General features: G+C 41.0%; 1 protein-coding gene across 1 annotated transcript in view; it reads right to left on the bottom strand.

Annotated features, from left to right (window-relative positions):
• Positions 1 to 1,510: 1,510 nt before the first annotated feature.
• Positions 1,511 to 27,459, bottom strand: part of LOC135508232 (zinc finger protein DPF3-like) — a 38,591-nt gene continuing 12,642 nt past the window's right edge. Inside the window, exons 3-10 of the mRNA XM_064928279.1 lie at positions 20,653 to 20,760; positions 12,717 to 12,841; positions 12,307 to 12,399; positions 10,539 to 10,602; positions 6,032 to 6,157; positions 5,454 to 5,576; positions 4,536 to 5,343; positions 1,511 to 4,293 (exon numbers count right to left, since the gene is read on the bottom strand). Coding sequence (XP_064784351.1) covers positions 5,180 to 5,343; positions 5,454 to 5,576; positions 6,032 to 6,157; positions 10,539 to 10,602; positions 12,307 to 12,399; positions 12,717 to 12,841; positions 20,653 to 20,760 — 803 coding nt within the window. The 3' untranslated portion in view covers positions 1,511 to 4,293; positions 4,536 to 5,179. The remainder of the gene's footprint in view (positions 4,294 to 4,535; positions 5,344 to 5,453; positions 5,577 to 6,031; positions 6,158 to 10,538; positions 10,603 to 12,306; positions 12,400 to 12,716; positions 12,842 to 20,652; positions 20,761 to 27,459) is intronic.

The following is a 27,459-nucleotide window of genomic DNA, read 5'->3' as shown; positions in this document are numbered from 1 at the left end:
TAGTAGCATATTGGTAACCAGTTGGTAGCATATTGGTAACCAGTTAGTAACAATTTGGTAACCAGTTAGTAGCATATTGGTAACCAGTTGGTAGCATATTGGTAACCAGTTCATAGCATTTTGGTACCCAGTTAGTAGCATATTGGTAACCAGTTAGTAACATATTGGTAACCAGTTCATAGCATTTTGGTAACCAGTTTGTAGCATATTGATAACCAGTTAGTAGCATATTGGTAACCAGTTTGTAGCATATTGGTAACCAGTTAGTAACATATTGGAACCAGTTAGTAGCATATTGGTAACCAGTTAGTAACAATTTGGTAACCAGTTAGTAGCATATTGGTACCCAGTTAGTAGCATATTGGTAACCAGTTGGTAGCATATTGGTAACCAGTTCATAGCATTTTGGTACCCAGTTAGTAGCATATTGGTAACCAGTTAGTAACATATTGGTAACCAGTTCATAGCATTTTGGTAACCAGTTTGTAGCATATTGATAACCAGTTAGTAGCATATTGGTAACCAGTTTGTAGCATATTGGTAACCAGTTAGTAACATATTGGAACCAGTTAGTAGCATATTGGTAACCAGTTAGTAATATATTGGTAACCAGTTAGTAGCATATTGGTACCCAGTCAGTAACATATTGGTAACCAGTTGGTAGCATATTGGTAACCAGTTAGTAACATATTGGTACCCAGTCAGTAACATATTGGTAACCAGTTGGTAGCATATTGGTAACCAGTTAGTAGCATATTGGTACCCAGTCAGTAACATATTGGTAACCAGTTGGTAGCATATTGGTACCAAGTCAGTAACATATTGGTACCCAGTCAGTAACATATTGGTAACCAGTTGGTAGCATATTGGTACCAAGTCAGTAACATATTGGTACCCAGTCAGTAACATATTGGTAACCAGTTGGTAGCATATTGGTACCCAGTCAGTAACATATTGGTACCCAGTCAGTAACATATTGGTACCCAGTCAGTAACATATTGGTACCCAGTCAGTAACATATTGGTACCCAGTCAGTAACATATTGGTACCCAGTCAGTAACATATTGGTACCCAGTTAGTAGCATATTGGTAACCAGTTGGTAGCATATTGGTAACCAGTTAGTAGCATATTGGTACCCAGTCCGTAACATATTGGTAACCAGTCTGTAGCATATTGGTACCCAGTTAGTAGCATATTGGTAACCAGTTAGTAGCATATTGGTAACCAGTTAGTAACATATTGGAATCAGTTAGTAGCATATTGGTAACCAGTTAGTAATAAATTGGTAACCAGTTAGTAGCATATTGGTACCCAGTTAGTAATATATTGGTAACCAGTTAGTAATATATTGGTAACCAGTTAGTAACCAGTTCGTAGCATATTGGTAACCAGTTCGTAACATATTGGTAATCAGTTACTCTTATAACTGGGTAGTAACGTAAATACTACAATAGCAACAATGGTGTTAAATAGGTCCACAGCAAAACATCCTCAAACATCCGGAGTGGGTGGAGTCTCATTCTTTATTTTCTTTCATTACAATAAAAATAGTTTAACAAACAAAGACTTCATTCTCTCGATTTTAGTTATTTACAGTTGAAGATAAAATGACCGGTGTTCTTGGCTCCATTCCAACCCCTGCACTCCCCGCTAACTCAGGAAGGCTTGCTGAGAGCTCTTGGGTTATTGCCGTCTTTGACGAGGTATACAGGCTATGCAAGATTATATGATTGGTGGTGATGACACTTGTTTCTATACAGACATCACTGACTTTAATGAGTGTTGTTTGGAAGTGCACCATGCTCGACCCGTTTGTTAGAGGAAGTCACCAGTGAAAGAAAACGTTAACCATAAACCACACACTCTCCGCTGACTCCAGGCGGGTTAATACAGATGTAAGACTTTAATTTGATCACTCTTTTGCTGCTGAGAATTTGCAGATTAATTCATTGAAAACCTGCACTAACACAGTTATATTAACAATATAACACTTTTCATGTAGCCTCATTTTGACTAGCTAATAGCCTGACCACCGATCAGGCAAAATTATGGACTAAACATTAAAATCCTGTTGCTGTAGAATTATTTTGCTGCGACAAAGGTCAAATTAAGATCCTACATCAGTACCAGGTTGTCATTCCAAAATGGCTGGTGACCATGTAATTGATAGGGAGGTTGTTGCTGATTACCAAAATAATTATCCATAAAAAAGACCTAGAAACTGTGGATGAAGGTGTCCCTGAGGGAATTCAGTGTTAAGAGTGTCTAATGTGCCAACATTTAAGACATTCCTTTCTATTTAAATGCTATCTTGCATTTTCAGGTTATTTTAGCTAATGGAACAACTAACAACTTGCTCATATGACCACATGGAAGGACACATGACTTTGTGTGACAGATATACAATACATCAACATGTTTTTGGCTCAATATCCCAAGCACCCTTTACACTTCATAAAGTATCTATGCCTAATATAGCACTCAAATCAAAATGTCACATAACATTGTCTTACAGCTCTTCTGCAATTGTACATAACTCTCCTCACATTATGTACACATGGCATGTATAGGTAACTGGCAAAATAAAGTCAACACCAACATAAAAGTGTCTTAATAGGGCGTTGGACACCACTAACAGCCAGAACAGCTCAAATAGATTCTAGATTCTACAAGTGTCTAGAACTATATTGGGGGGGATGCAAGACCATTCTTCCATGAGAAATTCCATCATTTGGTGTTTTGTTGATGGTGGTGGAAAACGCAGTCTCAGGTGCCACTCCAGAAGCTCCCATAAGTGTTCAATTGCTTATCCCCATCCATTAAAAAGTGCAAGCATGCACACATGGACACACACCCAAACACCTTTAACCCCCTAGCTATGCTCTTTTGAGACCCCTCTTTCAAAATCACTTCTTCTAGCCATGGTAGCAAAAAAATATGGGCAACTGGGCATTTTTATACATCACCCTATGCATGATGGGATGTTTTAATTGCTTAATTAACTCAGGAACCACAGCTGTGTGGAAGCACCTGCTTTCAATATACTTTGTATCCCTCATTTACTGAAGTATTTTCTTTATTTTGGCAGTTACCAATAAGTGATTCTGGACAAAAGTGTTTGAGGAATCAGAGGAAGGAGAGAAATTGGAGTAATGTGCCCAAGAACTCAGTTGGGCACAGTTCAGAATGTTTTGTTATGGCAATGGTTTGTTAAAGCTGGGCTAAATAGACATGTGTTAGTGTGATGAATAAACTCTATGGCATTAATTTTATTTTATTGCCCTTTCTGATTCCTTGTCAATACCTTCATCAGTTATTTCTAACCTTTTGACCAATAGAATACATCATGAGGCAGGCAGGGGAGAATGGCCCGATACTGACTGCATCATTATGCAGACACAAGAACAATCAACAGCAGTACAAATCATATGCCTGAGTAGTAGTACTGTAGTAGTAATAATAGGTATTGTAGAAAGACATATCAACAAAGCCAGAACAAACAGAAGACAGAATAATCAGCAGATACACTTAAATGACACTAAGAACCCAATCTGTCAATATTCTGTTCAAAACAAAAGGAATATAGCACAATTCTGAAACATGAGGATGGATGGGATTAAAGCAAACTCTACATTAGTTTGACATTAAAGAGAGCAAGAGAAGAGAGAGGAGAAAAGAGCATGTCTAAGTAGTCCAGAGGTTTTGTTGTATTAGTGACGGAGGGAGTTCAGCACCGTCGCTATGGCAGGGGTCAGAAGTTAGAGGTCAGAGTGGTTCAATCAGGTCACTGGGTCACTATGGCCGTCAGAGCTGGTTCCCAACTGGGTTGCAGGCTGGCACAGTGATGAAGTTAATGACGTCTCAGTGTCATATTGGATCCCATGGGCATGGTGGACACAGCCGTAGAGTAACAACACACAGGGTTCAAACACACTCTGTGGGCACAGAACCCACAGCCCTGACCTTTCCTTATACAGGATAGGTACCGTACAGCACAGTGTATTGCAGTGCAGGAGAGACTCAATGTATGTGGAGCCACTCGTTTTCTACGTTCCGTCTGGGATAATCAATACATATTCTCAGGGGGGAAATTCAAAGAGAAAATGTCTGAGTCAGAGAGTATGTGGTTGTGTGGTCGCTGGCAGGCTGGCTGGATGGCTGTATGTTGTCTGACTGTCAGCCAGATAGATTTTGAGTCCAGTGGAGGGGTATGTAGAGGCCCAGTGTTGAGGGTCCTGAACCTCACCCCTCACTGGCTTCACAGCCCTCTGGATCTTCATTCCATGGTACGCCTACAACAGAGAGAAATGTCAGACTCACCCCTCTCCAAGATAACTGGCATACAACCAGCAGCAGTTGTTTTTTGAATCTTTCTTTGTTGATGGTGATCGAGATTAACATGAGCACTTTTACATTCAATGTTCTTCAAAGTGCTAAGCCCTCTAGCATGATCTGATGGAATAAGGATATACCTTGCATTTAAATGAGAAAGCGCTGTACTACTATAATGTGTGAATAGGACCTAGGTGCTTACCTTTCAGCTAGCCATGCCCTGCTTCTGTTATGCCTTCCTAGCCCTCTGCTTCATCCACACACGTCAATCCTCCACTCCTTCATTGCCACATTATTATAATCCAGAGAAGCAGTGGAGGTGTCATCTAAAAGCTCCTCTTTCCAAACTGCCTGGTGATTCCAGTGACATCAACAAGCCGAGGGATGGGTTGGTGTTGACATTCATTCCCCATCCAAACTCAAGTTTATCATTTAAGTTGTTTAATTTCAGATAAATTATTGAATTTCATTTTCACTGGCAAATCATCCCAAAAAGAGCAATACAATGATATCCACGTTCCAGTGTTTGTTTATAACATAATTGCCTTTTCTGTTCCAGGGGGAAAAAAATCCAAGAAGTGATTCTTCCTTCAGTTTCACATGAAGAGCAAGTCACTTGTCAAGAAACACAGTCTCTTGTTGCTTTCAAAGTTAATATAAAAAACATGTTCATAAATTATTAAACAAGGTTCAGTAGATAATAAAATAACACTTCTTGCATTTCTCTCCTGAAATAATCACTTGTGCTTTCCACAACAACAACAAAAACATTTAAAAAGAAGCAGCAGACTTTTTGCTAGAGGTTATCCATATTAAAAATAGTCTTTAAACCTAGTAAGTTCTTCTCTATCTGTATCGGTTGGATGTCCCCTTGCCGTTTGACGAGGGCTCTTCAAGCTCATCGTCCTCAAAGCCGTGAAACGTGGACGTGTCGCTCTCTGAGGTGGTGCCAAACAGTTCTTCTGCCCTGGCAAACGGCCTGCTGTCCTCCTTCTCTTCTGGGCATCCAGCTGGCAACAAGATGACAGGATGAGGACGGCATAACAGCTACAATACAGCAATCAGTACAGCTTAGTCATAATCATGGTGTGGATGCTGTGTAGCAGAGCAGGGTACTCACTGGAGCATAGGCAGACTGAGCAGGGTACCCTCTCCCCAGATTTACCCCTGTTGGAGCCTGGTGTGCACCGGCACAAGTTACAGTAGTTATTGGTACTGGCAGACCCACCTGGGCCCTTCTGACCTGCAGAAGAAGGCTAGATCAAACACTGAGCCCCAAAGCAAGCATTCAGACATTTTAACAATTTATGAAGAAAAAAAATGTTTTCAAGCGACCTCATCAGACGGGCTGACCCGAAAATGATTAGTGTACATCGTTAGTTAAAAAGGAGCTAGTGAATTTGCACTGAAGACAGAAATCACATGTTGAGAGCCCAGTGGAGGTAGTCAGCCATGAGGTGCAGGTGGAAATGTAATCTCAGTTTTCCTATACCTGGTGCTGTATTACACCTACAGAGGTACCGCTATCCCTACTTTAGCTAATTGACTGCAACAAAGCTTGAAAAAACATGCAAACCATGTACTAGGAAAAGCAATGACGGTTAAAAACACCCCCACAGATGCTCTCTGTACATTTCTGTTGCTGATGGTGACACCAGAAGAGAGACATTTTAGAGGCCTTGAATACGAGTGTCTTACGTTTGTGTCTGTCGGAGCGTTGTGTGGAGGGTGACCGGGAGGACTCGGACCCCCTCTCCTCTGCCAGGTGGGAATGGGTGTAGTGGTAACTTAGCCCTGTACGGTTTTTGTAGCGCTTCCCACAGACTGAGAGCACAAAACACAGACAAAACATTCACTTCTTTCCTGAGAATGTGTCAGACAAATTGCATGTACAGTTGAAGTCGGACGTTTACGTACACCTTAGCCAAAAACATCTAAACTCAGTTTTCACAATTCCTGACATTTAAATCAGAGTAAAAATTCCCTGTCTTAGGTCAGTTAGGATCACCACTTTATTTTAAGTATGTGAAATGTCAAAATAATAGCAGAGAGAATTATTTATTTCAGCTTGTATTTCTTTCATCACATTCCCAGTGGGTCAGAAGTTTACATACACTCAATGAGTATTTAGTAGCATTGCCTTTAAACTGTTTAACTTGGGTCAAATGTTTCGGGTAGCCTTCCACAAGCTTCCCACAATAAGTTTAGTGAATTTTGGCCCATTCCTCCTGACAGAGCTGGTGTAACTGAGTCAGGTTTGTAGGCTTCTTTGCTCGCACACACCTTTTCAGTTCTGCTCACACATTTTAGGATTGAGGTCAGGGCTTTGTGATGGCCACTCCAATCCCTTGACTTTGTTGTCCTTCAGCCATTTTGCCACAACTTTGGAAGTATGCTTGGGGTCATTGTCCATTTGGAAGACCCATTTGCGACCAAGCGTTAACTTCCTGAGTGATGTCTTGAGATGTTACTTCAGTATATCCACACCATTTTCCTTCCTCATGAAACCATCTATTTTGTGAAGTGCACCAGTCCCTCCTGCTACAAAGCACCCCCACAACATGATGCTGCCATCCCCGTGCTTCACGGTTGGGATGGTGTTCTTCGACTTGCAAGCCTCCCCCTTTTTCCTCCAAACATAACGATGGTCATTATGGCCAAACAATTATATTTTTGTTTCATCAGACCAGAGGACATTTCTCCAAAAGTACGATCTTTGTCCCTATGTGCAGTTGCAAACCGCAGTCTGGCTTTTTTATGGCGGTTTTGGAGCAGTGGCTTCTTCCTTGCTGAGCGGCCTTTCAGGTTATGTCGATATAGGGCTGTGGATTTTGACTTTTGTACCTGTTTCCTCCAGCATCTTCAAAAGGTCCTTTGCTGTTGTTCTGGGATTGATTTGCACTTTTTGTACCAAAGTACGTTCATCTCTAGGAGACAGAACGCGTCTCCTTCCTGAGCGGTATGACGGATGAGTGGTCCCATGGTGTTTATACTTGCATACTATTGTTTGTACAGATGAATGTGGTACCTTCAGGCGTGAAGGATGAACCAGTCTTCTGGAGGTCTACAATTTTTTTCTGAGGTCTTGGCTGATTTCTTTTGATTTTCCCATGATGTCAAGCAAAGAGGCACTGAGTTTGAATGTAGGCCTTGAAATATATCCACAGGTACACCTCCAATTGATGTCAATTAGCCTATCAGAAGTTGCTCAAGTTATGACATAAATAGCTTGGAAAATTACAGAAAATTAAAGGCACAGACAACTTAGTGTATGTAAACTTCTGACCTATTGGAATTGTGACACAGTGAATTATAAGTGAAATAATCTGTCTGGAAAAATGTATTGTGTCATGCCCAAAGTAGATGTCCTAACCGACTTGCCAAAACTATAGTTTGTTAACAAGAAATTTGTTGAGTGGTTGAAAAACAACTTTTAATGACTCCAACCTAAGTGTATGTACACTTCCGACTTCAACTGTATGTGTCACCCATCTTCAGTTCTAGACACATTGGGGATTTTGTGAAAATTCTAAAAGACCCTGAAGTCACAATGTTTTAGTCAATGCACTGAAAACATTAGGATCCATTTCAACAGTAGATCAAATACCCACTGACACAGTGTCAGGTAGTTTTCAACCTTTAAGCATTCATGTCATTATTGTTGCAACATGGCTTTATTTCATCTTCAAGTGTGCCCAATAAGGTTGCCAAGGTCATATCTGTAGACTAAGAAAACATGCCATGAGAAATGCATCAAGTTGAGTTCTGTAAATAGACTGATAGGATCCAAATGTTGGAGCTGAGCTTATCTGTTGGAGAAAGGAATGAAAATACAGGGAAATGGTTCACTACTCAGTAATATGGAACACTCTCAGGACAAAGCATAACCCTGATGCGGGAACATAAGGACAGTGAGGGAGAAATGTGTGGCAAGAGTCAGACATACAACATGGACTCATTGTTAAGAGAACGGATGTACAGTACACAAGTTACACCAATAAGATCACTAGGAATACTAATCAACTATGGTCTTTAACTACATCAAACCACTTCTAAATGTCCTAAGATACAAGTAAAAAGGCAACAAGTCCAGATACTGGAGGTGGCAGTTTTTGACTTCTTCTTTTGTTTGCATCTGTCTGAAACAAAGAAAACAAAGCAAAGCAGAAAAAAAGGAAAGGGTATGTGTCACTCAGTAAGAGTCATCACAACTAAAGAAAATGGTATGTCACTCAGTAAGAGTCATCACAACTAAAGAAAATGGTATGTCACTCAGTAAGAGTCATCACAACTAAAGAAAATGGTATGTCACTCAGTAAGAGTCATCACAACTAAAGAAAATGGTATGTGTCACTCAGTAAGAGCCATCACAACTAAAGAAAATGGTATGTCACTCAGTAAGAGTCATCACAACTAAAGAAAATGGTATGTCACTCAGTAAGAGTCATCACAACTAAAGAAAATGGTATGTCACTCAGTAAGAGTCATCACAACTAAAGAAAATGGTATGTCACTCAGTAAGAGTCATCACAACTAAAGAAAATGGTATGTCACTCAGTAAGAGTCATCACAACTAAAGAAAATGGTATGTGTCACTCAGTAAGAGCCATCACAACTAAAGAAAATGGTATGTCACTCAGTAAGAGTCATCACAACTAAAGAAAATGGTATGTCACTCAGTAAGAGTCATCACAACTAAAGAAAATGGTATGTCACTCAGTAAGAGTCATCACAACTAAAGAAAATGGTGTCACTCAGTAAGAGTCATCACAACTAAAGAAAATGGTATGTCACTCAGTAAGAGTCATCACAACTAAAGAAAATGGTATGTCACTCAGTAAGAGTCATCACAACTAAAGAAAATGGTATGTCACTCAGTAAGTCACCACAACTAAAGAAAATGGTATGTGTCACTCAGTAAGTCACCACAACTAAAGAAAATGGTATGTGTTACTCAGTAAGTCACCACAACTAAAGAAAATGGTATGTGTTACTCAGTAAGAGTCACCACAACTAAAGAAAATGGTATGTGTCACTCAGTAAGAGTCACCACAACTAAAGCAAATGGTATGTGTCACTCAGTAAGAGTCACCACAACTAAAGAAAATCCAATACCCCTGCCTAGGTTTTCCACATGCAAATTGTGTGCCTACTGGACAACTTGAGACGGTACATTGATAATACTGGTCTCCTCTATGTGCTTCTCATTCATGTGGAAACACATGCCTCAGTTCTCCAAGGGGGATTTGAATGACCATTATGTACATCATGTTAATGTTAGGGTTTAATTTAGTTTGAGTTAACCCCTGTGGGCTAGCTTGTTGACATGCTGTCCATAGGGAACCACAGCACTTAATCCCCAAATGCTATTTGTTGAGTTTATTCTGCTGATCTGTGTATATGTATATATATTGAGTGTACAAAACATTAAGGACACCAGCTCTTTCCATGACAGTCTGACCAGGTGAATCCAGGTGAAAGCTATGATCCCTTATTGATGTCACCTGTTAAATCTTCTTCACTCAGTGTCAATGAAGGGAAGGAGACAGGTTCAATAAGGATTTTTAAGCCTTGAGACAAATGAGACATGGATTTTATTTGTGTGCCATTCAGAGGTTGAATGGGCGAGACAAAAATATTTAAGTGCCTTTGAATGGGGTATGGTAGTTGGTGCCAGGTGCACTGGTTTGTATCAAGAACTGCAATGTTGCTGTGTTTTCACACTCAACAGTTTCCCGTGTGTATCAAGAATAGTCCACCCCCCCTTCTGGGAAGCATTGGAGTCAACATGCACCAGCATCCTTGTATTTGTTGACTAATGTTTTGAATACCACTACTCACCACCCTCGCAACGATGCACATATCTTGATGCTGTGATGTAGGCGTAACTGCCGAAAAGGGTTGAAATGAGGTGTTTGAGGTTTTTTTGGAGTGCTGCCATTTCCCAATGTTATTGAACATGGGAATTCAATTGACAGCACCTAATGCCTTTGTAGAATGGCTTCCAGAACAGACCAGAGAAATCAATATAACTTTTGAATAACTAGCTTATTGAGGCATGGTAGTACATAATCTCGCTTTAGGAGATTGTCCTTAAAGAAAAACAAACCACTTGAAGTGGAGATTAAATGTCTCATAACTGGATGATATAATAATTGATCCGATATGTGAGGAAGGTCGATAATTTCTTGACTTTTCTACTTACTGTCACAGCGGTATGGCTTGTCCTGGTCATCCATCTCTGTCCTCCTGCGGCCTGAACCCCGACCCTGTGGGGACAAAACAACCATCACCATGGTGACAAATCACACGACAGCGCTAGTCCTACAGAGGCCCAAGTGATTCAGTGATCCAAAGGAAGTTGCAATTTAAACAGAAACCTACAGTACAAGCCAATATCATACTAAACTAAAAGTCCAACTGAAAAAGACCAGCTTATAAAAGGTAAATATAGCACACTCAATAGAGTGCATTAAGGTAGCAAAAATCTTTCCTGCCAGCCAACAACTATGTGGTAGAATATATTTCTAATGCATTAGATGAAACGGTGATTCATTAAAATAGCATTTTGTTGGAAAGATACAGAGTAGAAAGGGAGGGTGTTTTGTATAAGAATTTAAATTTTTACAAATAAATCCGATAAAAAATGTAATTCACTGGCAAAGAAAACAGCCAACAAAAGATAAGCTAATTTCTACAGGTGCATTTAACTGGCTCGTAGGAAAATATCTTAGGTGGGATGGTAGATAGTAGCTATAGGTCGTCTGTTTCCTTTGTCATCAATGTCATAGTAATTGTCTGTATGGAGGAAATGTTTCTCAGGACAGGTAGTTTCTGAAGCTTATGACTGGGTTGTGTTGAAAAACATACTAATCTACAATGAGTATACAAAACATTAAAAACACCTGCTCTTTCCATGACAGACTGCCCAGGTACATCCAGGTGAAAGCTATGATCCCTTATTGATGTCACTTGTTAAATCCACTTCAAAATCAGTGTAGATGAAGGGGAGGAGACCGGCTAAGGAAGGATTTAAGCCTTGAGACATGGATTGTGTATGTGTGTCATTCAGAGGGTGAATGGGCAAGACAAAATATTTAAATACATATGAATGGGGTATGGTAGTAGGTGCCAGGTGCACCGGTATGTGTCAAGAACTGCAACGCTGCTGGGTTTTTCATGCTCAACAGTTTCCCGTGTCTATCAAGAATGGTCCACCACCCAAAGGACATCCAGCCAACTTGACACAACTTTGGCAAGCATTGGAGTCAACATGTGGCAGCATCCCTGTAGAACACTTGACACCTTGTAGTCCGTGCCCCAACAAATTGAGACTGTTCTGAGGGCAAAAGGGGAGGGGGTTGCAACTCAATATTAGGAAGGTGTTCCTAATGTTTAGGATACTCAGTGTATAATGTAATTCTGTTAGTATAAATATAAGAGCACTTAAACTACAGTACCAATATTAATAAATATTATAATGAATTGATTCAGATCAGTCTCTAGCACCTAGTGTTATTCAGACAACAGGAAGTGCTTGCAGCACATATAATGATGCAAATATAGTACCACAGAATTTCTAAACCCAGAGGCCCAACATCACGAGACTTCCGAGAACGCTTGCGAAGCAGACTTGGCAGACCAGACCGGGGTTTGAGAAGACAATGAGTGAAAATTCATCCTTAGTTAATATTTTTCTCTACTTCTAAAAGGCACACACAACTTAGTTTCAAGCCAATGTCTTAAGTAGCTGAACATGTTATTACTCAAAAACATTATATCGAAAGAGTGCCTTTGATTTGATGGCATGCACATGCGCATTTGGGGCAAAACCACCGTTAGATGGTTATGTGCATGATCTTAGCTAGCTAATGTAGCAAATGTGATTTCTAATGAATGAGTTATGAACTAGAGCAGTCATATACATTAGCAGCAGTTTACTACAGTACAGTATGTCTCTGTGGATCACTTACTCTGCCTTTTCCTCTGTGTCTTTTTTTGGGGGGGTCCACTTCATAGTCATCGTCATTGTATGCACCTTCAGCTGCGTCAGCCTCCAACACCCTCTGTGGTGGGAAAAAAGGGAATAGAGGGATCAATCTCTTGTCTGGAGGTCAAAGACACTGCCTGACTCTCAGTCTGAGGAACAACAAAATAAAACACGTTCAAAAAAGATGGTTGTAATAAACTATAAGGCCATAAACCTCTGATACTAGCTATTTGCATATTTAAAGTGCATTATGACAGTGTGCCCTTTTATACCTTTCCAGGCAGTTTTGGTATTAGGCTCAGACTGGTTATAGTCATGGCAGAGGTTAGATAAGCTGATCAGAGTAATCCCTTTCCCTTTAAGCTATTGGGATAAAACTTCATTAGGACCCACCTGGATTTCTAGGAGACTCTCCTCATCCTTAGAGTTGGTCCTCTGGTCTAGACCCTCCCCTCTAAGAAGAGCTTCCAGTGTGGTGTCCTGTGTGGGAAGCGTATCCTTGCCTGGGAGTCCTCCATCTGGATACAGAGCAACAAACACACACAAATAAATCAAACAAACCCGGGAGCCGCCCCTCACATCAGTTAAAGTAGACATGTATACCAGTAATTCTAAAGACACTGACAGGCATCACCCCATCTAGTCAGTCTTTGCCAGGAAGATACAAATGGCTTGCTTTAACAAAGCATCACTATAAATGCCAAATCCCTTCATTAGGGAGGTGTGATAATTTCTGTATAACTTATGTTTCTATTCAGCAAATGAAGGATACATTAATCCAATGTGTAATGCCTTGTTACAAAGATAGTCTAATCTGGGATTGCTATTTAAAGCACGCTACCAGGTACGACCTGCCATTGTTTAAAAATAAATAATGCAAAGCCATAACTAAACAGACCTTAACCCTGGGTCGCTGATTCTCCTAGTCAAACTAGGAAATGTCCATAAACGTAGGTACATTTGTGATTTGGGTGAACTGTCCCTTTAATGTGAAATATTCCAAAGCTTTTCTGTTGTGATAGAGGTCAAAACAAAGAGTGTGGATGAGATAAAAGACTAACATTGGTTGGTAGTCAGTCTATCATGGACATCATATTCAAGACTTTCTCTTCACTGATGGGTATTTCATTCAGCCTTATGATTTTAGAAAAGAGGACAGGCTTCAAAGCCTCAAGCTATGATACCTTCACAGACACTCATCTCCCCAAGTAAAATCACCTAGCAGTCTCAATCCCTAAACTGAATGCTAACATGCAGCAGTTGATAAGAGGTGAGGATCTGAGTAGATAGAGATGGAGATAATGTTGCACGGTATATCGAAACTTTGGAAATACTTTGATACTAGAACATGAAAAATGGTTCGGTACTATAATTTTTGTTACTTCCGTACTTCTGTCAAATGTGTCTCACATCATATACGGAGGATAAGAGGAGTGTCTAGTAATTTGTCTGATTCTTCTCAAGGGGGCAGTAGCTAGCCAGGATACTTGCGCTTGTGTATGCAGTCGACACAGCTTGAGAAGCAAGAGAGAGGAGAGAGACAGCATGGCTTCGTCTTGCAAAAACATACTACCTCCACGCTCACAACTTGTTGACAAACAGCTTGTTGACAAAACTGTCTGCAGGAGTGAACTATGGGATTATTTTGATTACAGAGCAGATGAGGTCCATCCCACCAAAACAACTAAGCAAAACACAGGCAGAAGGGGCTGACCAACTGGCGAGTGTCTTCACTGACATTTTCAACCTCTCCCTGTTTGAGTCTGTAATACCAGCATGTTTCAAGCAGACCACCATAGTCCCTGTGCCCAACACTAAGGTAACCTGCCTAAATGACTACCGACGCATAGCACTCACGTCTGTAGCCATGAAATGCTTTGAAAGGCTGGTCATGGCTCACATCAACACTGTTATCCCAGAAACCATAGACACACTCCAGTTTGCATACCACACAAACAGATCCACAGATGATGCAATCTCTATTGCACAGAACACTGTGCCTTTCACACCAGGACAAAAGGAACACCTATGTGAGAATGCTATTCATTGACTACAGCTCAGCATTCAACACCATAGTGCCCCCAAAGCACATCACTAAGCTAAGGACCCTGGGACTAAACACCTCCCTCTGCAATTGGATCGTGGACTTCCTGACAGGCCGTCCCCAGGTGGTAAGGGTAGGTAACAACATCCGCCACGCTGATCCTTAACGCGGGGGCCCCCCAGGGGTGCGTGCTCAGTCCCCTCCTGTACTCCCTGTTCATTCATGACTGCATGGCCAGGCACGACTCCAACACCATCATTAAGTTTGCTGATGACACAACAGTGGTAGGCCTGATCACCGACAAGATGAGACAGCCTATAGGGAGGAGGTCAGAGACCTGACCGTGTGGTGCAAGGACAACAACCTATCCCTCAACATGATCAAGACAAAGGAGATTACTGTGGACTACAGGAAAATGAGGACCGACCACACCCCCATTCTCATCGATGGGGCAGTAGTGGAGCAGGTTGAGAGCTTCAAGTTCCTTGGCGTCCACATCACCAAAAAACTAACATGGTCCAAGCACACCAAGGCAGTCGTGAAGAGGGCACAACAAAACCTTTTCCCCTTTAGGAGACTTGGTATGGGTTCTCAGATCCTCAAAAGGTTTTACAGCTGCACCATCGAGAGCATCCTTATTATTCAGTTGTACATGTACATGTCTATTTCGGTAACCTCATTGTTGCTATCCCTGCATTTCAGTTGCATGCCTCCTTGCACTTTCAATTTGCCTTCATTGCATATTTATACATCCCACTTAATTACATATATTGTACTTAATTGTTTTACTTGTACATTTTTTTGTACTCTTTTATTTGCACTTCTGGTCTGATGCTAACTGTATTTCGTTGTACTGTACTTGTTCAATGACAAAGTTGAATCTAATCTAATCCTGACGGGTTGCATCACTGCCTGATATGGCAACTGCTCGGCCTCCGACTGCAAGGCACTACAGAGGGTAGTGCGTACGGCCCAGTATATCACCGGGGCCAAACTTCCTGCCATCCTGGACCTCTATACCAGGCTGTGTCAGAGGAAGGCCCTAAAAATTGTCAAAGACTCCAGCCACGCTAGCCATAAACTGTTCTATCTGCTACCGAAAGCAAGCGGTACCGGAGCGCCAAGTCTAGGACCAAGAGGCATTTAAATAGCTTCTACCCCCAAGGCATAAGACTCCTGAACAGCTAATCACCCAGACTATTTGCATTGACTCCCCCCCACTCTGGAACGCTAATGCTACTCTCTGATAATATCTATGCATTGTCACTTTAATAACTCTACCTACATATACATATTACCTCAATTACCTCTACACCGGTGCCCCCACGCATTGACGCTGTACCGGTACCCCCTGTATATAGCCCTGCTATTGTTATTTACTGCTGCTCTTTAATCATTTGTTATTCTTCTCTTACTTTTTTAAATGTATTTTCTTAAAACTGCATTGTTGGTTAAGGGATTGTAAGTAAACATTTCACTGTAAGGTCTACACCTGTTGTATTCGGCGCATGTGACAAATACAATTTGATTTGATTTGAACCCAGACACGTCACAAGGGCTATCAAGCTGAAACATTGGTTTAGAATGTTTTCTGGTGAGGTCCAGTTGCGGGTGTAGTAGGAGAGGGTGGAACTAGGTTAAACTGGGCCGACATTCCGCAAATTTTCTCATTCATGAAACATCTGAACTTAATAAATGCTTCTGTTCCCAAAACTAGAATATGTTAGGAACACAGTGCACTAAACTTTAGAGACTTGATGCTTTGCAAAAGTTTTAAAACATTTTGTTGTGTAGAAGGAGTGCAAGGTTGAATTGAGTTTGTCCACAAGTGCACTTCACAGAGGCGGTGTATCCTAACGGAAATATGCAAATACATAGGATCTCACTGGCTCGTGCTTGGCTTTGCCCACCTCCTTGCTTATTCTGCCCACTATGCTTCATTTGCTCCAACTGTAAATGATACAGATTAACTATCTTGGGTTAGTTATACATATCTTTAGGCAAAAGGAGTTACAAAGCAGTGCAGTGCAGTGCAGTGCAAGGGAGGTTTAGTTCAAAAACGACAAAAACTATTTTAACCATTCCATTTGCATTGTAACATTGTCGTTATTCTACTTGCAACTAAATTTGAATTATTTTTGAGTGAAAATGACAAACATCTATTCAGCATCTTATTCGTGTGAGCGTTATAATAAGATTACAACCCAAAAGCAATGTGAAATGCACTCATAACGTGACTGTAAAATATTTTAGACTACTTTACATATGTCTGGGCTTGCTAGCAGTAGCCAGCCAGCAGCCCTGGACCCTGGGAAGTGAGTACTCCTTGGGAATCGTATACTGTGTAAAATCCATCGTATTTCTATGGTGTGTAGACGATTGCAATATAGAAGCTTCAGAAATGAGCTTCAAAGTGTTTATGTAGTTTTGGAACTAAACATTTAATAAATTACAATATTTAGCTGTAATGAATAATGTCTATGGAAAGTTATTGAACCCAATATTATGGCCACAGATTAGCAAATTAACCCTGATATGTATCAAATTACATTTAAAACAGTTTAGACTGTCATTGTACAATTATTTTGTTTGCTCTAAGTAGTGCTGAGCGATAAATCGAAACATCAGATATTTTTCCTTTATTAAACAACTAACATTTAATTATTGAATTTTTCTTAGTAATTAAAACTCGTTTTTCAACCACTCCACAAATGTCTTGTTAACAAACTACAGTTTTGGCAAGTCGGTTAGGACACTTTGTGCATGACACAAGTAACTGTTCCAACAATTGTTTACAGACAGATTATTTCACCTATCATTCACTGCATCACGATTCCAGTGGGTCAGAAGTTTACATACACTAAGTTTAAAGAGCTTGGGAAATTCTAGAAAAATGATGTCATGGCTTTATAAGCTTCTGATAGGCTAATTGACATCATTTGTCAATTGGAGGTGTACCTATGGATGTATTTCAAGGCCTACCTTCAAACTCAGTGCCTCTTTGCTTGACATCATGGGACAATCAAAAAAAAAAAAATCGTCCAAGTATTTGTAGACCTCCACAAGTCTGGCTAATCCTTTGGAGCAATTATCAAACGCCTGAAGGTACCACGTTCATCTGTGCAAACAATAGTATGCAAATATAAACACCATGGGACCATGCAGCCATCATACCGCTCAGGAAGGAGAAGCGTTCTGTCTCCTAGAGATGAATGTATTTTGGTGCAAAAAGTGAAAATCAATCTCAGAACAACAGCAAAGGACCTTGTACCTGTTTCCTCCAGCGTCTTCACAAAAGTATCTATATCCACAGTTAAACGAGTCCTATATCGACATAACCTGAAAGGCCGCTCAGCAAAGAAGCCACTGCTCCAAAACCACCATAAAAAGCCAGACTACGGTTTGCAACTGCACATGGGGACAAAGATCGTACTTTTGGAGAAATGTCCTCTGGTCTGATGAAATAAAAATATAACTGTTTGGCCATAATGACCATTGTTATGTTTGGAGGAGAAAGGGGGAGGCTTGCAAGCCGAAGAACACCATCCCAACTGTGAAGCAGAGGGGTGGCAGCATCATGTTGTGGGGTTGCTTTGCTGCAGGAGGGACTGGTGCACTTCACAAAATAGATGGCATCATGAGGCAGGACAATTATGTGGATATATTGAAGCAACATCTCAAGACATCACTCAGGAACTTAAATCTTGGTCGCAAGTGGGTCTTCCAAATGGACAATGACCCCAAGCATATTTCCAAAGTTGTGTCAAAATGGCTGAAGGACAACAAAGTCAAGGTATTGGAGTGGCCATCACAAAGCCCTGACCTCAATCCTATAGAAAATGTGTGGGCAGAACTGAAAAAGTGTATTTGAGCAAGGAGGCCTACAAACCTGACTCATTTACACCAGCTCTGTCGGGAAGAATGGGCCAAAATTTACTCTGCTTATTGTGGGAAGCTTGTGGAAGGCTACCCAAAACGTTTGACACAAGTTAAACAATTTAAAGGCAATGCTACCAAATACTAATTGAATGTATGTAAACTTCTGATCCACTGAGAATGTGATGAAAGAAATAAAAGCTGAAATAAATCATTCTCTCGACTATTATTCTGACATTTCACATTCTTAAAATGAAGTGGTGATCCTAACTGACCTAAGACAGGACATTTTTACGAGGATTAAATGTCAGGAACTGTGAAAAACTGAATTTAAATGTATTTGGCTAAGGTGTATGTTAAACCTCAAGACTTCAACTGTATGTCCCATTACCAGTTAAACATAATCCAAACCCATTTCTTCCACTTACTTGCTGTGTTGTTTCTTGTTTATTTGTTGAGTCATTTCATTCTCAACCAGGATTTTTATGGAATGCCATTTGGGACTTTGCGTGTCAAAAAAACAACACTATTTGACAATGTCAAATAAGCTTGTTGACCAATGAGGACCTGAATATGACTGCACGTCACATAATTAAATTTTAAAAATACATTTTATAGGTAGTTATTACACATTGATTACACTATCACTCGTATTTCACATGTCACAATGATTCATTGATACGTATTCTATGATGCTTGTAAAGTTGTCTCGCGCACCTACAGTGCTGGTCATTAAAAAAACTAGCTTGCTCAAGAATGCAAACATTGTTCTTCCCCAAAAACATAGCAAAACGACATAATCGGTTTCAGTAGCTATAGTTAGCGAGCTAACTATATAGCTTGGTGTCATCATCTAAAATAAGCCTTATTCATAAGACAGTTCTTATTTGATTAATGCTGGTCGTAAGTGAATGTGAAGATAGCAACAATAAGGATTAGGCACAATAGTGGAATTTGCGGTTTGTCTTCAAAATTAATGTACGTCATTGACAGTGATGCAAATTAATACAAATAGTAGAATTAAGACATACTTTTATTTTGAAGGCTAACCGAAAAGTCCACTATTGTGGCTAATCCTAATTGTGGCTACCTTCACATAGATGGGTACGACCAGCATTAATCAAATAAGAACTGAGCTTCATAACACATAACCTGGTCCGGTTGAGCCTCACTAGCCAGATGAAGCTAGCTGGCTGCTTATAACGTTAGCTTTGGGCAACAGGGTTGTTTAGCTGGCTACCTATTTATTTTCATGAACTGGAGGTCATTTTCAATAGGCAAACAACAAGTGGCAACCTTGCTAATACTTACAAGGATTCCTAAATCATTGATAAGAATAATGAAAATGACTGCAGTTTCTACTGGTCACTGTTTTCAGGCTGGTTGTATTGTTGCTAGCTAGGTACTAAGCTAAAGCTCACGACCCCAGAAGTTGAGGTCAAACAAATGATGCTTTATTACCAACACGGTATTGTAAACTCACCGTTTTTGTTCGGTGTTCACTTGTTTGCAGACTTTTTTGTACAACTTTGACAGTGCTACTGTATCTTTTTGACTTGCAAAGACCCAAACAGCGTTCCATAGTATGTATGTTGTGAAGCTAATAGCAGTGACACTATTACTGTGTAACTCCGGTAGGGCAACATCTGAAAAATAGCTCACTTGGTAGTGTGTACCGGTGCTCGATCAGTTGGCAAAAGCCAACATCACCCATGACTGAGAACGGTTGCTTGTCAAGGGCAATGAATTCCATTATCTTGGCTTTAATGGATTTGGCCTTTGAGTTGTCTCGCTGAAATTTTCTTACTCTTTCAAATGACTGCTCAACTTGTTGACTGCTCGATCCACACAGCACACATTGTGGGCTAGGTTAGGAATGCTGTGTTGCACCTGTAGCTCAAAATGGAGTCATTACATCCTGTACCTACGTTCTATAGGTATGCACGGTAAACTAGACATCGGCCAACACCAATGTTTGCAATTTTAGCTAATATCGTCCGATTCCGATATGTTCACTGATATATTGTGCATCCCTACTAAAAATAAATGGAAGCGGGTGATAAAGTGAGTGAGTAAATGGTCAGGATTGTAAGTGAGGAGCAGTGACAAACTCCATTTCATAACATGTATTAAATGCCGTGTTGTGATTCCTGTCCATCTCCTCCCAGCAGACAAGCATTTGTTATATGTTCTCACAAAAAAATGTTTACTCGGTTACTGAACGGAGCACTTTTCATTTGATAAAAAGTGACAAGCAGTCTGTTTGATTTCCACACTGAAATTAAATTATGTGCTTTCAGTTAGTTGATCCCAGATCATAAGTAATAAGACAAAAGAGTGGGCGATGAAACGTGGCAGAGAGAGACACTGGACTTTTGGGGGGTGGGAGTAAACTGGTATTTCTATTACCTAGCTGTAGGCCACAGAGGCGTAGACGAGGGTCCATGGAGGTGTGCAGCCGTCTCTTCTTCCTCCAGCAGCGGGCAGGGTATGTATACATCTGACCTGCAGCCACCCCTACAATAATAATAGATTCACCTATTAAGAACTTTTCATTACAACCTCAAAGTGCTAAAGACAGACACAGAGACAGGAACTAAAGAAAACACCTCTCACGTCTCAATGCCCCCCACACAGATACATAATGTGTTGCTTACTGGCCCTAAAAATATCCTTACACAGGTGTATACAGTGTACTCGTGAAGTATTCAGACCCCTTCCATTTGACATTTTGTTACATTACAGCCTTATTCTAAAATGGATTAAAGAAAATAATTTCCACATCAATCTACATACATACATAATGACATAAGTGAAAACAGGTTTTAGACATTTTTGCAAATGTATAATAAAATTTACATCGGAAATATCTCATTTTACTAACCATAATTTTCACCATTTGTGAACGGATGATCTCCGCGTGTGTGGTTCCCACCGTAAAGCATGGAGCAGGTGGTGTGGTGGTGCTTTGCTGGTGACACTGTCAGTGATTTTATTTAGAATTTAAGGCACACTTAACCAGTACGGTTACCACAGCATTCTGCAGCGATATCCCATCTGGTTTGCACTTATTGGGACTAACATTTCATGAGCCAAAACACACCTCCTGGCTGCGTAAGTGCTATTTGACCGAGAATGAGAGTGATGGAGTGCTGCATCAGATGACCTGGCCTCCTCAAACACCCAACCTCAATGAGTTGGACTGCAGAGCGAAGGAAAAGCAGCCAACAAGTGCTCAGCATATGTTGGAACTCCTTCAAGACCGTTGGAAAAGCATTCCTCATGAAGCTGGTTGAGAGAATGCCAAGAGTGTGCAAAGCTGTCATCAAGGCAAAGTGTGGCTACACTTTGGTTACTACGTTTTTGGTTACTACATGATTTCATATGTGCTTTGACATTGTTTTGATGTCTTCACTCTTATTCTACAATGTAGAAAATTTTAAAAATAAAGAAAACCCCTTGAATGAGTAGGTGTGTCCAAACTTTTGGCTGGTACTGTGTAGTGTAGACTACTGAATAGCCTATTCGCGCCAAAGTTAGAGCGGCTCAATTCTCTTTTGCATTTTCAAAAAATGATGGTTCTCAAAAAGAGTTCTGGAATAGCTATCATAATCCTGTTGTGATGAATAATAATACTTAGTTTTGTATTGTTGTTCTCGTGCTCAAACTGTCTTCCAAGTTATTTGCAAGGGACTTGTTGGAAGAGTGATGTGTTATGTAGGGTTTGGGAGAGAGCGAGAGAGAGGGAATGAAACCCAGCTATTGTTTCACTCACACTTCCTATTGTATTGTTTCACTGATGCTCACTCTGCTCTGCCTGTCACTAACACTGTGCAACATACCAGTGAATGTGATCGTGCCCAGTAGAGGAGCACTAGCTGCTTCTGCCTGGTGTCTACAGACTCTCCACTGAGAGAGGGCCTTCTCCTGTAGCTGGGCAGAGGTAGCTAGCATTGCAGCAAGCCAAAGTAAGTTGCTGGCTGTCTGACCGGCGGTGGTAGAGGGAGACTCGGGCTGCATGCAGAATCAGCTCCTTGCTGCAGGCTGCCTGCTCTATTTTTAGCCTGCAGCTCCAAGGGGGAGAGGCTGTCTAGTTGTGGAGAGTTGAAAGTCAACATGTGCAGACACATTGGTGATGGGCTTCGGTGTGAATGAGCCCTCAGAGTAGCTCGCATATGGTAGTTAGAGAGCCAGGGGTATTCACTCTCTTCTAACTAGGGTTGTCACGATACCACATTTTTTTTACTTCGATATGATACCAGGTTTAATATCATGAGTCGATACTCAATACCAAAACAATACCCGATACCAAAACGATACCACAGCAAAACAGCACAGACCCCAAAAAAGCTAGTCATAAAATAACCACTGGCCTTTATTTTTAAAACGTGAAAAATATCTTGATAACTGGTAGAACAAATTAAACAACACATTCTATATTCAAACACCATATTAAAACAGAAAAATACCTTACATTTTCCAAAACCATGTCTGAGACTCGGAGCTAGCAAATTCATGCTTTTTGAGGTCGTTTCGGTTCGATTATAAAAAAAAGAAATCACAGATTTCGGTTTCAATGTAATATTTTTAAACATGAAATGCTTTGTGCATTATGTGGGATGAATGCTGTAACACAGAATAAAGAATACAACAAAGTCCCATTACTGCTTCACATTACCTTCCTTTAATAAAATATTCCAATTGTGAATAAGGCATACTTTTATGACCGCTGAACTATCAATCACTTAGATGAGGTATTCCCAAACTGGGGTACGCGCAATGCCGTCAGGGGTACGCCAAATAAAAATGTGATTCACATTAAAAAAAATAATAATATTCTTCACATTTTCAAACAGCACATTTATATTTTCCAACAGGGCTATACATTTGGGTGAGTTTCTCTCTCGCCTGAGTAGCCTCGTTTCACTGCCAAAAATAAAATTAAACCATTTAATGTTCAGCGAAATAACAACACAATGTCAAATAAAGTTAGCCTAGTCAAATAATGAACATCGACTCACATTAACCGTTACTCTCTTGCGGGAATTCCACTAAAGGTCCGTATGTAACCAAACATAGCTGTTGCTCATACCGTTTGCTTGAAAATTGATAAATGGTTAAAAAAAAAAAAAAGAGTAAAGGCCTGGGACAATAGACACACATACCAGCTCTACTAGTAGTACTGCTACTACCAGCAGTACCACACCTGCACCTGTCGACGACACAAGTTGTTCTGCTGCCACGAGCACATCCAATGTTAGCATCAGTAATTCTACATGTTGTTAACCCAGCTAGCATTGACACTGACGGTTGTGAATCTGATGCAGCCGAAGAGCTACTGCCCCCTTACCCGGGAAAGCACCGAACAACAGACAGGGACGTTGGACCATCGAAGGGGTTCACTTATATTGGGAGTAGTGCCATTCCTCTGCCAGTGTGTTATATGTGCAAAAGAACTAACTCAATAAAACCTTCACTCTTGCACAGACATTTAGAAACAAAACATGACGATTTGAACAATAAGCCACAGGAGCTTTTTTAGAATTAAGACGACTTTCTAGAAGTAAGACATGTAGAAAAGCAACAGATACCATCAATAAGACGGGGCTAGAAGTGCCTTATATGGTGAGCTACCGTGTGGCTAGGACAGGCAAGTCCCATACTATTGTGGAGGACGTCTCCCTTCTGCCACGGATATGGCTGGGACAATGCTGGGGTAAAAGGCCAAAAAAAACTATACAGACAATGACTTCATCAAACAACACTGTTTCACGACGCATCAGTGACATGGCAGGAGATGTTTAAAAAAAATATCCTCTCCTGTTGTCCTGATTTCCAGTGGTTTGCAGAAGATGATGTCTTCCTTAATTGACCCCCCCATAAACGTAACGGACATATACCAGGAGCTGTGCCAGGCCCGCCACTTCTGTTGACTCATTCAGCTGTAATGCATAGAATTCACTGGCATGTATGTGATGCAGTAATTGTTTAAGTACTGGACAGCTTTGTGACATCAAATGGACTTTGGTGGTCAAGATGTGTTGGTATCTGTACTGATGGCACAAAAGCCATGACAGGGAGACATAGTGGAGTGGTAACGCACGTGCAAGCAGTTGCTCCCGACACCACTTGGGTCACTGCAGCATCCACGAGAGCCTCTTGTTGCCAAGGGAATGCCTGACAGCTTGAAAGACATTTTGGATATTACAATGAAAATGGTTGACTTTGTTAAAGCATGGCCCATAAACTCTCGACCATGTAACGCTTTTACAACACACAGAAGTGCACTGGTTATCAAGGGGCAAAATACTGGCATGTTTTTTTTTTTATTCAGAGAGGAGCTTAAAGTTCTTTACTGACCATAATTGTCACTTTATTGTCATCATTTTCACTTTATTTAACTAGGTAAGTCAGTTAAGAACAAATTCTTATTTACAAATGAGGGTCCAGACAACGCAGACGGGGCGGCAGGGTAGCCTAGTGGTTAGAGTGTTGGACTAGTAACCGGAAGGTTGCAAGTTCAAATCCCCGAGCTGACAAGGTACAAATCTGTCGTTCTGCCCCTGAACAGGCAGTTAACCCACTGTTCCTAGGCCGTCATTGAAAATAAGAATTTGTTCTTAACTGACTTGCCTAGTTAAATAAAGGTAAAATAAAACTCCCAGTCATGGCCGGATGTGATACAGCCTGGATTCGAACCAGGGACTGTTGTTACGCTTCTTGCACTGAGATGCAGTGCCTTGGACCGCTGCCTCCATGTGTGTGTGTTAACTATTTAACTGTATTAGAATGCTTAAAAGGCCACAATTTATTTTTATATTGGTTAACGGTGGTTTATATTATTTTTTTTGGTAAGGAAAATATCGGATATCGGCCAAAAATGTCATATCTCAAAAAAGGTGGTGTCTGTCTGATTCCATTCGTACCATGGTTTGCTGCAGGTGAGAACGCAGTCCAGACCAAACACAGGAAAGGAACCAGAGATGTGCAGTATTATTTGTTGTTTGACTGCAAGTGTTTTGATGAAATGCACACAGTAGCCTCCCAAACATTTGAGTGCATCCAATGCAGATTAGAGGAGATGAGGCTATGCAGCTGATATACACTACATGATCAAAGGTATATGGACATAGAACTTCTCGTATAACATCTCATTCCAAAATCATGGGTATTAATATGGAGTTGGTTCCTCCTTTTGCTGCTATAACAGCCTCTGCTCTTCTGGAAAGGCTTTCCACTTGATGTTGGAACATTGCTGCGGGGACTTGCTTCCATTCAGCCACACGCATTGGTGAGGTCGGGCACTGATGTTGGGCGATTTGGCCTGGCTCGCAGTCACTGTTCCAATTCATCCCAAAGGTGTACAATGGGGTTGAGGTCATGGCTCTGTGCAGGGCAGTCAAGTTCTTCCCCACCAATCTCGACAAACCATGTCAGTATGGACCTCGCTTTGTGCATGGGGCATTGTCCTGCTGAAACAGGAAATGGCCTTCCCCAAACTGTTGCCAAAGTTGGAAGCACAGAGTCGTCTAGAATGTCATTGTATGCTGTAGTGTTAACATTTCCCTTCACTGGAACTAAGGGACCTGGCCCGAACCATGAAAAACAGCCCCAGACCATTATTCCTCCTCCACCAAACTGTACAGTTGGCACTATGCACTGGTGCAGGTAAGGGTCTCCTGGCAACCACCAAACTCAGATTTGTCCATCGGACTGCCAGATGGTGAAGTGTGATTCATCACTCCAGAGAACGCGTTTCCACTGCTCCAGAGTCCAATGGTGGTGAGGTTTACACCACTCCAGCATTGCGCATGGTGATGTTAGGCATGTGTGCGGCTGCTCGGCCATGGAAACCCATTTCATGAAGCTCCCGACCAACTGTTATTTTGCTGACGTTGCTTCTAGAAGCCGCTTGGAACTCGGTAGTGAGTGTTGCAAACAAAGACAGACGCGCTTTAACAGTCGGCGGACCCGTTCTGTGAGCTTGTGTGGCCTACCACTTCGTAGCTGTGCTGTTGTTGCTGCTAGACGTTTTCCACTTTACAATAACAACACTTACAGTTGACCGGGGCAGCTCTAGCAGAGCAGAAATTTGACAAACTGACTTCTTGGAAAGGTGGCATCCTATGACGGTCCCACGTTGAAAGTAACTGAGCTCTTCAGTAAGGTCACTCTATTGCCAGTGTTTGTCTATGGAGATTGCATGGCTGTGTGCTCAATTTTATATACCTGTCAGCAACGGTTGTGGCTGAAATAGCCGAATCCACTCATTTTGAAGGGTTGTCCACATACTTTTGTATAAACAGTACTAGTGAAAAGTTGGACACACCTAGTAATACACCCACTCATTCAAGGGTTTTCCTTTATTCTATTATTTTCTACATTGAGGAATAATAGTTTAGACATAACCGCTATGAAATAACACATGGAATCATGTAGCAACCGAAAACAAAAAGCGTTAAACAAATCAAATATATATTATATTTGAGATTCTGCAAAGTAGCCACCCTTTGCCCTGACAGCTTTGCACACTCTTGTCATTCTCTCAACCAGCTTCTTGAGGTAATCTACTGGAATGCATTTCAATTAACAGTTGTGTCTTGTTAAAAATCAATTAGTAGAATTGATTTCCTTCTTAATGCGTTTGATCAGTTGTGTTGTGACAAGGTAGGGGTGGTATACAGAAGATAGCCCTATCTGGTAAAAGACCAAGTCCATATTATGGCAAGAACAGCTCAAATAAGCAAAGAGAAACGACAGTCCACCATTACTTTAAGACATGGTCAGTCAATCCGGAACATTTCAAGAACTTTCAAAGTCTCTTCAAATGCAGTCGCAAAAACTATTAAGCACTATGATGAAACTGACTCTCATGAGGACCGCCACAGGAACGGAATACCCAGAGTTACTCTGCTGGAGAGGATAAGTTCACTGGTAGAGAGTCACCAGCCCCAGAAATTGCAGCCCAAATAAATGCTTCACAGAGTTCAAGTAACAGACACATCTCAACATCAATTGTTCAGAAGAGACTGCGGGAAACCAGGCCTTCATGGTCAAATTGCGACGAGCAAACTACTACTAAATGGACACCAATAATAAGAAGAGACTTGCTTGGGCCGAGAAACAAGAGCAATGGACATTAGACGAGTGGAAATCTGTCCTTTGGTGTGATGAGTCCAACTCGAGAGTTTTGGTTCCAACCGCCGTGTGTTTTTG

This window comes from Oncorhynchus masou, chromosome 21 (genome assembly GCF_036934945.1).
Source record: "Oncorhynchus masou masou isolate Uvic2021 chromosome 21, UVic_Omas_1.1, whole genome shotgun sequence".
In the NCBI taxonomy this organism is placed as follows: Eukaryota; Metazoa; Chordata; class Actinopteri; order Salmoniformes; family Salmonidae; genus Oncorhynchus; species Oncorhynchus masou.
This window is presented reverse-complemented; position numbering and strand designations above follow the sequence as displayed.